Raw genomic sequence first — 16,712 nt, 5'->3', positions numbered from 1 at the left:
TGCCCTGCGGGGGGACATGTCTTGTCTTTGCCTCTATTAGGTAAGTCCGGCCATTCTGCCGTTACCCGACGGAGGGACCTGTCCCATCTTGGTGTGGAGATAAAGTTGAGTCCCGGCTTGTCTAAGGATAAGTCCCGGCTCTATGTCTATGTACTGTCCAGTCTCGTGTTCGTGTCATGTTAAAGATGAGTCCCAGCTTTTCGAAGAATAAGTCCCGGCTCTATGTTGATGTTCAGTTCCCAGTCTGTCTCTGAGCTCCAGCCTCCGAATTATCAGACTCCGCATTTCAAGACCCGAGACCCAGACCCCAGCCTCAAGTCCCAGACCCCAGCCTCAAGCCTCAAGACCCAGACCACAGCCTCAAGCTTCAAGACCCAGACCCCAGTCTCAAGCCTCAAGACCCAGACCCCAGCCTCAAGCCTCAAAACCCAGACCACAGCCTCAAGCTTCAAGACCCAGACCACAGCCTCAAGCCTCAAGACCCAGACCCCAGTCTCAAGCCTCAAAACCCAGACCCCAGTCTCAAGCCTCAAAACCCAGACCCCAGCCTCAAGCCTCAAGACCCAGACCCCAGCCTCAAGCCTCAAGACCCTGACCGCATCCTCAAGCCTCAAGACCAAGACCACAGCCTCAAGCTTCAAGACCCAGACCCCAGTCTCAAGCCTAAAGACCCAGACCCCAGCCTCAAGCCTCAAAACCCAGACCACAGCCTCAAGCTTCAAGACCCAGACCACAGCCTCAAGCCTCAAGACCCAGACCCCAGTCTCAAGCCTCAAAACCCAGACCCCAGTCTCAAGCCTCAAAACCCAGACCCCAGCCTCAAGCCTCAAGACCCAGACCCCAGCCTCAAGCCTCAAGACCCAGACCCCAGTCTCAAGCCTCAAAACCCAGACCCCAGTCTCAAGCCTCAAGACTCAGACCACAGCCTCAAGCCTCAAAACCCAGACCGCATCCTCAAGCCTCAAGACCCAGACCCCAGCCTCAAGCCTCAAGACCCAGACCCCAGCCTCAAGCCTCAAGACCCTGACCGCATCCTCAAGCCTCAAGACCAAGACCACAGCCTCAAGCCTCAAGACCCCAGGACTCCAAGCCTGTCTCTAAGCCTTAAGACCCTAAGACGCCAAGCCTGTCTTCAAGCCTCAAGACCCCAGCCTCCAGTCCTGCAGTCATGTCATGTCCATGCCTGGTTCTAGGGCCCGAGCCCGAGGCAAGATCCCGGTTCTGGGTCCTTGTCCAATCTCTGGCTCTGCGTTCAAGCCCAAGTCTGCGTTCTTGTCCCTGCTTCTTATCTGTATCCTGTCACGTCCCTATTCTAGTCAAGCTCTGCTCCTGGTACTTCAGTGTCTGTGTCTTGCATTTGGGTCCGCCATCTACCAGCGCCTCCATTGTGACAGAATGTAAAAAAGAGTGACATAAGTATTTGCCTTAGAGAGACGGGGAGAGAGGGGGAGACAGGGGGAGTGAGAGGGAGATAGTGGGAGATTTACCTCCACCATACTTCTCACACTCAACGTCACCGTTCAGATGATGGGGGAAAGAGAGGGAGACGGCAGAGAGAGAGAGAGGGAGAGAGAGAGAGAGAGATAGAGAGAGAGAGAGAGAGAGAGAGAGAGACGGGAGAGAAAGCGCTCTGGGATAGAGAGTCTGGAGGGGGACTGAGAGTCTGGGGCAGACAGACGGGGGTGAGGAGAGAGTGGAGGACCCTGGAGGAAGAAAACCCTGTCTAATTTCCATCAGCAGATATATTTTAGTGATTCTATTATGGTTATTATTTTATGTTGTTTTTTCTGTGTATGCCTGCAAGAAACTGACTTGTTCGGTACAGCTTTGTAGGCTGAACTGCCTGTATTGTGCTGTAGGTTTTCTATGTTTCTATGTTCTATGCTTTTAGAATGAATCTCAGAGCTCTATGTGGTGACATGGATGTACTTTCATAATAAATTTGCTTTTAACATTGAAAGAGACTGTTGGAGAGAGAGAATCTGGGAGGGCAGAGAGAGAACGACTGGGGAGGGAGGAGAGTGAGACGGGGAGAAAGGCCAGTGAGGGAGAGGGAGAGACCAAGACGGGAGATAGACCAGGAGGAGAGGGAGATAAATCGTAGATGAGAGAGCAGCCGGGGTGAGGGAGAGATTTGGGATGAGACCCGGGATATAGAGACGGGGCGAGGTGGCGTGGGGGAGGGTAGAGAGACTGGGGGCCTAGAGAATGATAGAGGGTAGGAAGAGACGGGTGGGAGCAAGAGGGGCAGAGAGAGAAAGGGATAGGGACAGAGGGAGAAACGAAATAAAGGCTGGTGAGAGGGGCTGGAGGACAGGGTGGGGAGAGAGAGGTGGGGGAAGAGATAGAGAAGGAAAAGGGGACGGGGGAAGAGAGGGGAGTGAGGGAGAGAGACGCTGAGGGAGTGGGTAATGGACGACGAAGAGGCGATGATGGTTTTACTCATCTCGTCTCCCCTCCTCACCTTTTCTTTCTCCCCTCCCCTCCTCAATCTGATCCCTCCCTCTCACCCCGCCCCCTGCTAACCAGCCCGCACCGACAGACCTCGCCTCCATCTTCTCCAGCGAGCCCGCGCCCACTCCTGCCTTTGACGGGCCTCAGTGACGTCACGTGCCCCACTGCACGGGACAGCCTGAAGGATTCGGGCCGAGCGGCCTGAGGGGGGGAGGGGAGGGAAAACAGTGAAGGCGGTATTTTGGAGATGGGAAGGGGTGGTAACGGTGCCAACCTCTTCCCGTACCTACATTCCTCCCCAGTGTTCCAGCTCCCTTGTTACGAGTCGCCCTGTCCCACCCTCGGCATCCTGTCACCCCTGACACACTCCGCTCTCTGTCCCCTCTTTCACCGCCCATCTCACCCTGGCTGGCGGCCGTTCTGTGATGGTTACCATTGACAACTGCTCCCCCAGCATCGTAGAATGAAGCACAACCTTTTCCTCACCTTCCACTCACTTCCCTCCCTGTTTATTCAATCTCAACTCCTCATTCCTCCTCTCCTTTCCCTCGGTGCCCGCTGTTGCAACTCTCTACTTAACCTTCTGCCGACAGCCATTTTGTGACAGTGTATGACCCCCCCTCCCACTTCCTCCACCACGAAATGTGTCACTCCCTCACACTCATCATCTCGTCACCCTATTTCCCATCCCATCTCCCGCAAACCCATTCCCGCATACAACTCGCGTTCCTCTCCCCACCACTTCTATGTTGTGCATGTGCACTTTCTGCTGGGTGGCCGCCATTTTGCGATGTTAATTTCCGCCTCTCCTCGTCGCCCTCTCTCTCTCTCTCTCTCTCTCTCTCTCTCTGTTACCCAGTGAGTCACTCCCCAACTCTCCCCGTCACCCCTGACACCCTGCCCTCTCTGTCCCCTTGTCCTTTCTTCCGCCACCCACCACATCCTGGGAGGTGAACATTTCCATATGGGAAATTTCGCTCCCCCATCCGATCCCATCCTTCCGTCGTTGAGTGAGTTTCTCCCCTCTCCCTCCGTTACGACACTCAACTCTCCGTCCCATCAGCCCTGACCGCGTCCTGACCCCTCGCTCTCCCTTTGCCCCTCGAGCACACCCCTCCCCTTTCCTGCCGTCCGTCTTATTAGCGAAGGAAATATCACCACCCACCCTTCATCCACTATTGAGTAAGTCACCCCTCCGCACTCCCCATCCTATTACTCCCCACCCTGTCCTATCAGCCCCCTGTCTCCCTTCAAATTCTATGACTTCCCCTCCTTCCCCGTCCATCACTTCCTCTCCCTCTCCGTCCCATCAGTCCCGCTCCTTTCCTGACGTTTCACTCTTCCTCACCCCGACTTTATCTTCTCCATGTCGGCCACCAGTTTGTGACAGGAACTGTCTCCTCCCCTTTTCGTCCCCTATTGAGTCAGTGACTTCGCCACGGTCACCGTCTCATCAGTCCACTCCTCGTCCCGTCACTCCTTTTCCTCCCAATCCCCTCACCCTTCCTCCCCAAAATCCACAGTTATATGTGTATGTGTGAATAGCTGAGATATATACATAAGTTTATTCAATGACAACATTATTAGAATTAAAACATATATACAATGCCCAAGACTATGTAAAACACAAATTAAAATACTGTTATTACAATCAATAAGACACTCGATCCCGGGATTGTATCCACGGGCACCGCATGTTCCTTCGCCATAGATTCTGTGAGCGACAGAGGCCATTGTAAGGCAGTGACTCACTCCATCCCTGGCGGCCACATGAACCAAGGATTCGCCCATTTTAAATCAGCGCGTCCCTCCCTCTCTTGTGCTCACTTCTACCAAAGCCGTCACTCCCTCCCCAGCAGACATTTCCAGTGAAGCGTCGGCCATTTGAAGTCACCGTGTCCTTCAATCCTTCTCTGCCGCTCACTTTAACCAAGGCGTCGCTCCCTCCTTGGTCCCGTTTCAACCCGGCCAAACGGGGTCTCCTTCACTCACCACATCTCCCCCTTTTTCTCAACAATATTAACGATGGTGACGGCCGTTTTCAATCGGCGTCTCACCCCCTCCCTTCCCGGCGCTCACTTTAAACAAGGAATCACTGACCCTAAACTGTCCCGTCAGACAGTTTAAGCGAAGCAGCGACCATTTTATGTCAGAGCGTCACTCTCTCCCAGTAGATCATTTTACACCGACCCATTACCCCCTCTCTCTTCTCAATGTACCACTGTCTCCATTTCGACCATTTTACCCGGTGCGTCTCTCCCACCCTGTTGGCCATTTGAAGTCTGCCCATCACTCTCTTCCTGTCGGCCATTGTAACACAGGAATCAGGGACTATTTCAGGTCAGGCCGCCACTCCCTCTGACTTGTCAGTGTGTTACTTCCCTCCTGGCGTCCATTTTCTCTCATAGCATCCCTCCCTCCCTGGAGACCATTTTCAATGTGCGGGTCAGTCCCTCCCTGGTGACAATGTTATGTCGGCCCGTCACTCTCTCCCTGGTGATAATTTTATATTTTGGCTTTAATCCAGAATCCTGTTTTTAATTAGCATATAACTCCCTCCCTGGTGATAATTTTCAGTCAGAGCGGCATTCCCACCCTGTCGGTCATTTTAACTCTGCCTGTCTCTCCCACTCTCTTGTCAGTGTATCACTCCCTCCCTGCCGGCCGTGAGAAACAAGGTGACCACGGCAATCTTAATTCCATCCGTCGCCCCCTCCCTGGGGTCCATTGACACCCAGCCCATCACTTTCTCCCCGGAGACCATTTTCAGTCCAGAGTATCGTCAGTTTTACAAAGTCGTCAATGTCTGCACGACCCTCGACTTCAGTGTAGATAATAAACCCTTCGGCGTTTTGTCAAATTCCGGAAACGCTGCCCTGAGATCTGTCAAACACTGAATTCAGGCGTCCCCGCCAATTTCCAGGTTCACAAAACTGTTGGAAATGAACTGGAGGCAGACGGTGGGAGTGAATGGGAAGGGGTGGGTCCCATAGGAATGCGGACGGGGATGAATGGGAAAGGGTCCGTTTGATTGGGAGCGTGGCCCATGTGAGCGGACTGGAAGGGACGGCGTCCCGTTTTTGCAAAATTATCCTCATTTTCGATTTCATCCTGGCTACTTCTTGACCCTAGAAATCAAGTGTAATTATTAATCGCTATGGTTCTAATATCCACCTGTACTCCCCACCCGTCTGTGCTCCCACCCGCCCTCACCCACTCCAAGCACCCTCTATCCCGCCTCGCCGTTCCAATACTTCTCCCCGTCTCTTTTTCCACCTCTACAGAGATTCATCTCGTGTGTGTGTGGACCCTGAGAGTGTGTGATGTGACGGTGTGGAGGAAGATTCACTCTGTGTCTAACCCCGGGAGTGTGTGATGGGACGGTGTGGAGGGAGAATCACTCCGTGTCTGACGCCGGTATTCCATCCCCCATCCCTCTCGTACTCGGGACCTCAGTGGTCTCACGTCTGATATCATAGTCGATTTTAACAGTGTGATGGGCGAAGGAGAGGAGCAGTGAGCCAGGAAAGGGTTTGGGTGGAAATGAGATCCTGGGCACCCAGACTCTGCCAGTCCGACCTCCCTCAGCCTGGAGCTGAGACGCTACTGTGTCAGTGTGAGGAGCTCCGACCCACTGTTGCAGTGCACAGGGTGCGGGAGGGTAGCAGAAACCTCAAATAAAACTCAAGTCCGACACCAAGACAGAAAGTTACAGCGGTTTCTTGATTTCATCATGACAAATGTAAATTAAACCATGTGTGAGCTGCTGACGTGCGGGAATAAATAAGATGCTCCCGACTCACTCACAGACACACACAATTAACTGACCGGCGACAACGGGTGACCGGTTGAATAATCAGTCCGTTTATCACCGTCACTCTGCATTGGGGAACCGATGATTATAAAATCACACTTCAGAGCCGTGTCCGAGATCGCTGCAGATCCAGGGTCACTGCCGAGGTATTTATCAATATAACATCATTATATCAGCCAGACTGCCGAATGCACCGTCCTCAGCAAAGGGAGCAAAAGGATTCTCTCCCGGGATAATCCCACCCCGGGACACCGGCGTCCCAGACTGAGCCCCGGCCCCCGGGCTCTTCCAGTCTGTGCAATTCCCCGGGGTCTCACGTGGGGGGGTCACGAACCCGCACATCCGGCGGAAGCTGTGCCGCTGGACAGGAGGCGGAAATACTTCGCTGCGGGACCGCATCCGATGTCACAGAGCGCGAGACTGGAGCTGGTTCCTTTAGAACGGTTGGGAATTACACCTGGCGCGCGGCCATTAAAGGTAAGAGCGGGAGTTAAAGGGGATTAATACTTTTAAAACAGATTAATACTTTATTGTCGCCAAACAATTGGTACTAGAACGTACAATCATCACAACGGTATTTGATTCTGCGCTTCACTCTAGATTTTAAAAATGGTAAAAATTAGTAAATATTAAAAATTTAAATTATAAATCATATATAGAAAATAGAAAACTGGAAAGTAAGGTAGTGCTAAAATACCAAAAGGCAGATCCGGATATTTGGGGAGTACGGCCCAGATCCGGGTCAGGATCCGTTCAGCAGTCTTATCACAGTTGGAAAGAAGCTGGTCCCTAATCCGGCCGTACGAGTCTTCAAGCTCCTGAGCCTTCTCCCGGAGGGAAGGGGGACGAAAAGTCTGTTGGCTGGGTGGGTCGTGTCCTTGATTATCCTGGCAGCACTGCTCCGACAGCGTGCGGTGTAAAGTGAGTCCACGGACGGAAGATTGGTTTGTGTGATGTGCTGAGCCGTGTTCACGATCTTCTGCAGCTTCTTTCGCTCTTGGACAGGACAACTTCCATACCAGGTTGTGATGCACCCTAGAAGAATGCTTTCTACAGTGCATCTATAAAAATTAGTGAGGGTTTTAGGGGACAGGCCAAATTTCTTTAGTTTTCTCAGGAAGTAAAGGCGCTGGTGGGCCTTCTTGGCAGTGAACTCTGCTTGGTTGGACCAAGTCAAGTCATTTGTGATATTGACCCCGAGGAACTTAAAGCTTTTGACCTGTTCCACTTGCGCACCACTGATGTAAATTGGGTCGTTCAGTCCGCTACTCCTTCTGAAGTCAACAATCAATTCCTTCGTCTTACTGACGTTGAGGGAGAGGTTATTGTCTTCGCACCATGCCACCAGGTTCTTAATTTCCTCTCTGTACTCAAACTCATCATTACCCGGGAAACAGAGGGCGGTGAATCAGCAAAAATGTCCTCAATCCACGGGCGGGTATGTTCACACATTCAAATGCTCACATGATCACTATCAGTCCGGGTCTGGGTTCCTGCAGAGATCTCAGTTCCTTCCTCCCGGTCCAACTGAAATCATTCCCACGCAGCCTGAAACAGATGGGAGGAATAAAGATGAAATAAACAGATTACACATCAGTGTCAGTAACAGGGGACTGGGGTTAATGTTTCAACAACACTCACAGAGAAGTATCACCGGAAAACCCACGGATCCGCTGATATTTTACAACATTGAACATTAACACAAACACTCACCAGATTCGCTTCAGACTCGGGAGGGTTAGTATGAGGCGGCGAAGAGCGGGGACAGATCGGTCTGTCAACGAGTTTAATGCCAAGTTCAGATCCGTCAGTGATGGGTTTGTACTGCGAGTGGAGACGAGATCCTCGGCACCAGAATCTGTGAGGCCGACATTGCACAGCCTGGAGATGAGAGAGAGTGAGGGTGAAGGACACAGAGAGACAGGAGACGGTACAAATCCCCAGTGTTAATCAGTAACACAATTACTGATCACATTAATGTTCAGTGTCAGACACCCAGTGACTGTAAACACAATCTCCCGCAGCCTGGTACTTACCCCAGTTTCTGAATTTTATACTCGGGGTTCTTCAGAGCCTCAGACAGCAGTTTCGCTCCTGAATCTCCCAGTTCATTATCACTCAAGTCCAGCTCCGTCAGTGATGGGTTTGTACTGAGAGCGGAGACGAGACTCTCGGCACCAGAATCTGTGAGACCGACATTGTGCAGCCTGGTGATGAGAGAGAGTGAGGGTGAAGGACACAGAGAGACAGGAGACGGTACAAATCCCTAGTGTTTATCAGTAACACAATTACTGATCACATTAATGTTCAGTGTCAGACACCCAGTGACTGTAAACACAATCTCCCACAGTCTGGTACTTACCACAGTTTCTGTATTTTACACTCCGGGTTCCTCAGAGCCATAGACACCAATTTCACTCCTGAATCTCCCAGTTCATTATAACTCAGGTACAGCCCCTTCAGTGATGGGTTTGTACTGAGAGCGGAGACGAGATCCTCGGCACCAGAATCTGTGAGACCGACATTGATCAGCCTGGAGATGAGAGGGAGAGGGTGAAGGACGCAGAGAGACAGAAGACGGTACAAATCCCAACTGTATCAGTAACACAGTTACTGATCACATTAATGTTCAGTATCAGACACCCAGTGACTGTAAACACAATCTCCCACAGTCTGGTACTTACCACAGTTTCTGTATTTTACACTCCGGGTTCCTCAGAGCCGCAGACACCAGTTTCACTCCTGAATCTCCAAGCTCATTCTGCTCAAGTCTAAACACAGACAAATTGATGAATAAAGTGTTTCACACCGTGGGTCTGAGGGTATTTCTCTCACTTGGATATTTCAGGAAACATTAAACCATTCAGTAAATCACCGATCGGAGTTCCCATCACTGTCAATGTCCCTCACTGCCCAGCTCCAGGGTATTCACCGAATGTCTGTAATTTAGTCTGTCGGTGTGACCCTGTAAACGCCACATATCCTGTCCCATTCCCTGATGGTTAGATACGTGTACTGCTGTGAGAGGGTCGGTAGGGGCAGGAGTGAGAGAGATCCCACGGGAGGAAGGGCGATGGGGATGAAAGATCCCACAGGACGAAGGGGAATGGGAATGTGAGTTACCACAGCAGATTACCAGATGATCCAGAAAACGATTGTACGGGAGAGGTGAGTCTGAACTAAGGCCAACAATCGGGAGAGAAGGTGAGTTTATGGGTTCTGGGTATCTGGTAGTAAGCACAGTCATACAGGTGGACTGATGGTGACAGTCACACACGGGGAAGGGCACGGAGGACAATCTCACAATGATATTTCTTTCCTTCTCACTGGTACAGTCTGCTGACGGTCTCTTGTCCCTCACCAGGAAGGGGTTGTGACTTTTTGATGCACCTACTGCAGTCAGTGTCTGTCTGGGTGTCAGTAACGGTGAGAAGGAACATTGTTAAGGGATGTGTCACTGGCAGCGAGAAACACGGCCATTCCTGTGATTTACTACCATTAAACCAATGGTTTTTGTTCACTGATCTTATGAAGTTTCCAAAATTTCTTCACAGGGAACCACGGAACCCTCCCGTCCTTGGGGAATTACTGACCGAACCCCTGGGCATTTGACACAGTTCTTCTCAATTTGATTTATTACAGTTTAACTCATATCCCTTCAGATTGAAACAACACAATTGGACAGTTTCACAGTTCAGAGTGAGAGATAAATCAAGTTACCTCAACTCCTGGCACTTGTGCAGCCCGGGTCCCAGCCGCTGGATTCCTTCACACTGAATGTTGCAGTTCCCCAGGTCGAGGTGTTTTATTGTATCACAGAGTCCGATGACATGAGACAGGACCGCGCAGTCAATTGGGGTCAGTGTCATTCCACTGAATGAAAGTGTTTCCACAGATCCCAGTGCGGCCTGAGCCAGTCCACGATTCTGAGACTCAAACAGGTAGTGCAATGTGTTCAGGAGGCTCCTTTTACCAGCTTCACTCCCTGTGTTTCCACTCTGGCGTTTAACCTCCTCCTTCACCCAGTCAATCACCCGGCAGGTTGTTTGATGAGGAAATGGACCCAGAAACTCCTCCAAGCCCCGGGCTGTCATTGGGGAGGAGAGACCAGCAACGAAACGGAGAAATACATTAAACCGCCCATCTGTCGTGTTGTGGGTTTCAGTGAGGAATTTCAGGATATCCCCAGGATGTGGATTCAGGAATTGTGCGAGTGCAGCTACAAACTCTTGGATGGTGAGGTGTGGGAACGTGTACACCACGCTCCGGGCAGAATCCTCTCTCTCCAAAAGCTCCATCAGGAACCCGGACAGGAACTGGGAAGGCTGCAGATTGTAGTTGATCAAATCTCCATCTGTAAACACAATCTTCCTCTCGGACACTCCTCTGAAGGCCATCTGACCAAGACTGAGAAACACATCACGGGGGTTCTCAATCTTACAGCCGTGGTTTTTCAGGATGTTGTAAATATAGTAGGAATACAGTTGGGTGATGGTCTTGGGAACTCGCTGCGGGTCCCTGACTCTTTGTGTGAAGAAGGGGCCCAGTGCCAGAGCGAGGATCCAGCAGTAGGAGGGGTTGTAGCTCATGGTGTACAGGATCTCGTTCTCCTTCACGTGTTTGAAAACAGCTGCTGCCACCGTCTGATCTTCAAAATGCCTGAAGAAATATTCCTTTCGTTTCTCACCAGAAAATCCCAGGATTTCAGCCCGGACACTGATGTCTGCCTTTTCCAATAAATGTAACGCAGTGGGGCGGGTGGTCACCAGCACTGAACACCCTGGGAGCAGCTTGCCCTGGATTAAACTGTACACAATGTCAGACACTTCACACCACCACTCGGGATCTGGGCACTGGTGCTTGGGTTCTGTATCTCTCCGACTGTCAGCAAAGTCGATGTTGTGCTTGAATTCATCCAAACCATCGAATATAAACAGCAATCCCTCTGGATTCTTCCAGACCTCTCTCAGGATATTCCCAAAGTAAGGATACTGATCCAGAATCAGTTCCCTCAGGTTTATTCTGCAGCCAATGGAGTTTAAATCTCGGAATTTGAAACCGAAGACAAACTGGAATCGTTGGTATATTTTCCCCATTGCCCAGTCATAAACAATCTTTTGTACCACTGTTGTTTTCCCGATCCCTGGGACTCCGGCCACTGCGGCTGAAATCCCAGATTTGGATTTATTCCGGGTAAAGCTGCTCTGGAACAACTGATCAGTGCGGATGTTCTCCAGCTCTCTGCGGAGATGTTTCTCTCTCCACTCCTCATGGTCTCTGCCTCTTGCCAGCAGCTCATGTTCCACCAGTCTCCGATCTCGGACAGTAGAAATGACCGTGAGCTCAGCGTATCGATCAACCAGCTGGAAAACCTTCACCTTCTCCCTCATCAGGATCGTGTTCACTCTCAGTGTTTCAGTTTGTGCCCGCAGAGTCTCCTTGTGTTTCTGTTGAACATCTTCCATGGGAACAGACAGTGAACAAGCTGTTAGATGTCTCAACTCAGAACTCAGCATTTAAGTACACAAGAGTTGACTAAAAGCAAATTTACAGTAAAGTCACACACATCAAAGTTGCTGGTGAACGCAGCAGGCCAGCCAGCATCTCTAGGAAGAGGTACCGTCGACACCTCTGGCCGAGATCCTCGTGTTTACAGTAAAGTAAATTCTATTAACAGACCCCTGAAGAAAGTTTTAATACCCAGTGTTGATATGGCGTGAAGAGACGAAGAAGAGGGTAGTGAGCATTCTCTAAAAGTAATAGGTCGGGGAAGCACAGCTCCCCCTCCCCTCTCACCGTCACTGATTCAATATACAAAGAGGTAGCTTTGCTGATCAGCACCTGCACGATGGGTGGGTGGTTGGGGTGTGTGGGATCTCAACGTGTGCTCGAATCCTGTCATGTATGTGTGGGGTCTCACAGTGTGACAGGACCCTGTCAGGGGTGTGTGGCGTCTCACCATGTGTCAGGACCCTGTTGGGACTGTGTTGAGCCTAACAGTGTGTCAGGACCCTGTCCGGAATGTGTATGGTCTCACAGTGTGTCAGGAGCCTGTCGGGTGTGTGTTGAGTCTCACAGTGTGTCAGGACCCTGACAGCAGTGTGTAGAGTCTCACAGTTTATCTGCACCCTGTGAGGTCTGTGGAGCCTTACAGTGTGTCATGACCTTGTCTGGGGTGTGCTGAGTCTCACAGTGTGTCAGAACCCTGCCAGTGTTGTGTGGGGTCTGACAGTGTGTCAGGAACCTTCCAGGGGTGTGTGCGGTCTCACAGTATTTCGGGAATTTGTCAGAGCTGTGTGGGGTCTGACAGTGTGCCAGGACCCTGTGAGTTGTGTTGGGTCTCAGTGTGTCAGGTCCTTGTCAGCGGTGTGTGTGGTCTTACAGTGTGTCAAGACCCTGCCAGAAGAGTGTGGGGTCTCAGTGTGTCAGGACCCCGTCAGTGGTGTGTGGGGTCTCAGAATGTGTCAGGACCCTGACAGGTGTATGTGGGATCTCACAGTGTACAGGACACTCTCCGAGTTGTGTGGTGTCTCAGTGTAATTGGACCCTGTGAGGTGTTTGAAGTTGGTTGAGTCTCACAGTGTATCAGGACCCTACCATTGGTGTTTGGGGTCTCACAGTATGTCAGGACGCTTTCAGCGGTGTCAGGGGTCTCACAGTGTGTCAAGACCCTAATAGGTGTGTGTGGGTTCTCACTGTGAGTCAGGACCCTAACAGGAGTGTGTAGGGTCTCACAATGTGTCAGGAACCTGTCAGGGTTGTGTGCTGTCTCAGGGTGTGTCAGGACCCTGTCAGGGGTGTGTGGGGTCTCACAGAGTCTCGGGAACCTGTCAGGCTCTCAAAGTTTGTCAGGACACTGTCGGGGTATGTGGGATGTCACAGTGTATCAGGACCATGTCAGGGTTCTGTGGGCTCTCTAATCAACGTGTTCGGATGAAACAGGGAGCGTAGAAAAACATTGATTGTTGAAATCTTTACTCTAGATGATGCGACAGTTGTAGAAATAATGTTCTTCAATAAACAGTGAGAGAGTCTATTGTATTCAGGAATAGATTTGGGAATTTCACTGTCGTGACTGTTCCCTCGGAAAACAGCATGTAGAACAGCGAAGAACAAGTTTGCAGGCAAATTGTAGAGAATTGCCGAATCCTTAGTGCAAGGAAACAGGGATTTTATTGTCTGAATGTGGACTGGAAAAGCATTAACACAGGTGAAAGAAACATGAGCAGTTTGAAAACTTTCTCCGGTACCATTTGAAAATTCACATCTTTGGAACTAGTTCTTGGTAAAGAGAAGTGAAGGTTGTGGCCTAGATCGTTTATACTTCTGTTCAAGGGCTTTGAGTAATCAGTTAAAACATGGGCTACTGTAAGATTGATAATTTTTACGATATCTTTCTTTCCTTCGCTGTCTCCGCTGTTAAATGTGGCATTGTGTGATCCAACTCAGTCTGTGATGATGAAGCCTCACAATCTCTTGAGCCCATGCACTGCCCCGGGCTGTATATTTACAGACACAATGTAATTATGGATGTAGTGAGTTTCTTATCCAGACGGTCACAATTTAATTAATTGCAATATTATTTTTAGATATTTTCAGTCTTTTCCACCTTTCTTGCCGCGATCCCACAACCCTCGGTTTCTCTGCCCTAATTCCCATCTCTCACCCTTCCACAGTGTCCATCACACAACACAGACACACATGAATTTCAGCTTCTGTGGACTGAGCTGAGGATTTTGTCCCGAATCTCAGCCTCACTGACACTGTCTCCTGATGGAATTCCCAGGATTATTGAGTGGGAAATTAAACTGGATAACTGTAGCAGTGTTTGCACTAAGGGAGTGCAGATGTGAACAGAGTGGGGTTCATTTGCTGCTTTGGGGTTGAACAGGGCAGTTTGGGTGTTACCTGATTTTCTCATTAAATTGTCATTGTAACTCTCTGTCGAGAATTTCAATGGACTCCCAGTTCTAAAAATGATGACCTGTAGGATCTGAGGGAGTTTAGAAAAGTGATTTAGGATGAGGGCTGTTCCGGGGGTTGGGTGGTTGTAGGGAAGTAATTTCACCTTTCGGAGTCAGAAATTTCCCATGGTTTCGCTCCTCAGATTGTCCTCTTCTCCACTCTGACCCCGATGGAGGGATCAGTAGTTGTAGGACCCAGAAATGTGTGATCCCTTTCAGCAAACTCACCAACTCTCTAGTTGTTCCTCATGCTGTCCTGTGAAAACTCTCCCTCCAGAAAACATTTTTTCATGTGTCTCTCTGTGCGCTGTGTCACGGTGGAACGTTTACCTGATCAAATCCCCTGTGCTCAACAACGACATGACCCTACACAACATCAGCCAGTGATGGTAACAGCGGTTTCTTCACTTACCTTTCATCCCTCTGGGAATCTCCGGGACGGGTCGCTGGACCGGAACACAACCTGTTCGCATTTAAAAATAATTTGACACATTTCAGTTCCTCAAATTATAAATATGTAATATTTGAATCCAAAATTAATCTCTGATATTATCTCACCATGTGCCTGCATTTCTTTCAGTATTTTGTCCAGCTTTGGGACACCAATCCGCATTTTGACAAAGGTTTCCCACATCACCCTCCGGGCGCGGGAGCCTTTCTCCATCACCAGGCTCAGGAGGAGTTTAGAACTGTCCGCCCGCTCTCCCTTATCAGCGAGATCAGAGATTTTCTGTGAAGAGTAACAGTGAACATATTGGGGACTGACAGATTCACACAGAGAATGAGAAGTAAATGATGTGCTCTGTAATGGGATCACACTGAGCAGTCACCCGGACGGGTGCTGATCCTGTCTGGACATGGACTGTACATTCTGAGTGTAGAGCACACGGAGGGACATTCACCGTGAACCTGGTCCACCAGTCAATGAGATCCTCGCTGGTCTGTGACTGCTTAATTGACGTGGCTCCAAATCCGTAAATAATTCCTCACCAGATTTGACGATGGAAACAAATCAGAAAAAAAGTATCGCAGATAAAAAGAAAACAGGAGAGTTTTTATAACAGTGAGCAGTTGCAGAGAAGATGCAGAAAAGGATGATGTAATTCATCCCCTTAATCCGCCAGTGTCCAACATTACAGAGGATTTCTGGCTGACACCTGACGCCTTTGCCTATTCCGGTGGAGGTTTATTCAGTGATTACACATTACAACATGGCAGTATTCCCCGATCCACACTGTTTGCAGTTACAGATTGTAACACGATCATCTCCACCCAGAACAGAACACACTCCAGCTCCTGTGGCACCCATGACTGATGATGCCCCGGTTCTCACTGACATCCTGCCGTCACGCTGCACAGTCCTCCCAAACCGAAACCTCCCATCATATTTCCATTTAATACTGTTAACCCACACAACTGTTACCTGCTCAACTCACTCTTAACATTGATCAGCTACCCACCAGTCTGCAGGGTCATTTCACCCCTTTCTATCACTGGTTCAGATTCACATCTTTGTGACTGTATGTACAGTATTTATTCCCCAATTGTTCTTTTATCTAATTTAATATCCGCTGAGTGAGAGTTCCGACACCCATCAGTCCTGTGATGTGTGACAATTCAAACCCATTCTCCCTCCCGCTCACCCGATGTTCCTCTCCACTGAACTGATTCTCGGCCGTTAACGCCAGGCTCACTCCGTGCACCCCTCCTTCCATCGCCTGCTCCAGCCTGTCCCGGTAGAAATCCGTCAACTGCAGCAGCTGGAAATCGTCCCAGCTTGCCAGGAGCTCGGTGATCGCTGAGTTCGGACCTGTGAAGCACAATCCGGAAAATTCAAAATATTACTGACCCCATATTGAGCAGCAACTTTCTCTCTGGAACCTCAAGATCACCAAATACAGTCTGAAATATATAAATGTGGCGGGGGTGGGGGGTGGGGTGGGGGAGTGGAGAGGAACGGGCTCGGGCTGGCGGGGGGTAGGGTTTATAGTTCCATCTGTTGAAGGCAGCTTTTTTTTAATCCCCAAGAATATACCTCCGTGTTTGGAAAGGACTCTGCTTATTCCTGAGAATATAGTAACCCATCACCATCATTCTCCTGGTACTGCCCATCACCTCCGCTTTGCTCTGGGTTACTGTCTGCCTGACTGGTCAACCCCTTCCACGGCAAATCTCTGGGATATCTCACACAATGCAGGAGGTACTCAGCATGTCAGGTAACATCTATGGAGGGGAATAAACAAGCAACGTTTTGGGACAAGGCCCTTCATCGGACTGGAAATTAGGGGAGAGGAATTGTCGTCCTGAGCCGAAACGTCAAATGTTTATTCCTGTAAGGGGGTTTCGACTTTTATGTTACCGCGGAGGCTAATTAAAATGGCGTCTTTGTTATGTTAATCTGGGGAATGCGGCTTTGTTGTGTTAAATGCTGAGAAAGTTTGCGCTAACGGTTTGTTTTTGCTTTAGTGTGAGATAAGAGA

The 16,712-nt window shown here is 50.0% G+C and overlaps 2 protein-coding genes across 2 annotated transcripts in view; one reads left to right on the top strand and one right to left on the bottom strand.

Annotated features, from left to right (window-relative positions):
• The window catches only part of LOC140208536 (uncharacterized), a 541,825-nt gene that overhangs the window by 100,693 nt on the left and 424,420 nt on the right, over positions 1 to 16,712 (top strand). The gene's annotated exons all lie outside the window — the stretch shown is intronic.
• Positions 6,806 to 16,712, bottom strand: part of LOC140208513 (NACHT, LRR and PYD domains-containing protein 3-like) — a 41,989-nt gene continuing 32,082 nt past the window's right edge. The window contains exons 5-13 of the mRNA XM_072277238.1: positions 15,876 to 16,042; positions 14,791 to 14,962; positions 14,645 to 14,695; positions 9,989 to 11,726; positions 8,953 to 9,039; positions 8,631 to 8,801; positions 8,305 to 8,475; positions 7,982 to 8,149; positions 6,806 to 7,816 (exon numbers count right to left, since the gene is read on the bottom strand). Of these exons, the coding sequence (XP_072133339.1) occupies positions 7,729 to 7,816; positions 7,982 to 8,149; positions 8,305 to 8,475; positions 8,631 to 8,801; positions 8,953 to 9,039; positions 9,989 to 11,726; positions 14,645 to 14,695; positions 14,791 to 14,962; positions 15,876 to 16,042 (2,813 nt within the window). The 3' untranslated portion in view covers positions 6,806 to 7,728. The remainder of the gene's footprint in view (positions 7,817 to 7,981; positions 8,150 to 8,304; positions 8,476 to 8,630; positions 8,802 to 8,952; positions 9,040 to 9,988; positions 11,727 to 14,644; positions 14,696 to 14,790; positions 14,963 to 15,875; positions 16,043 to 16,712) is intronic.

This window comes from Mobula birostris, chromosome 13 (assembly GCF_030028105.1).
Source record: "Mobula birostris isolate sMobBir1 chromosome 13, sMobBir1.hap1, whole genome shotgun sequence".
NCBI lineage: Eukaryota > Metazoa > Chordata > Chondrichthyes > Myliobatiformes > Myliobatidae > Mobula > Mobula birostris.
Note: the sequence above shows the minus strand (reverse complement) of the source record. Positions and strands in the feature narration are given on the sequence as shown.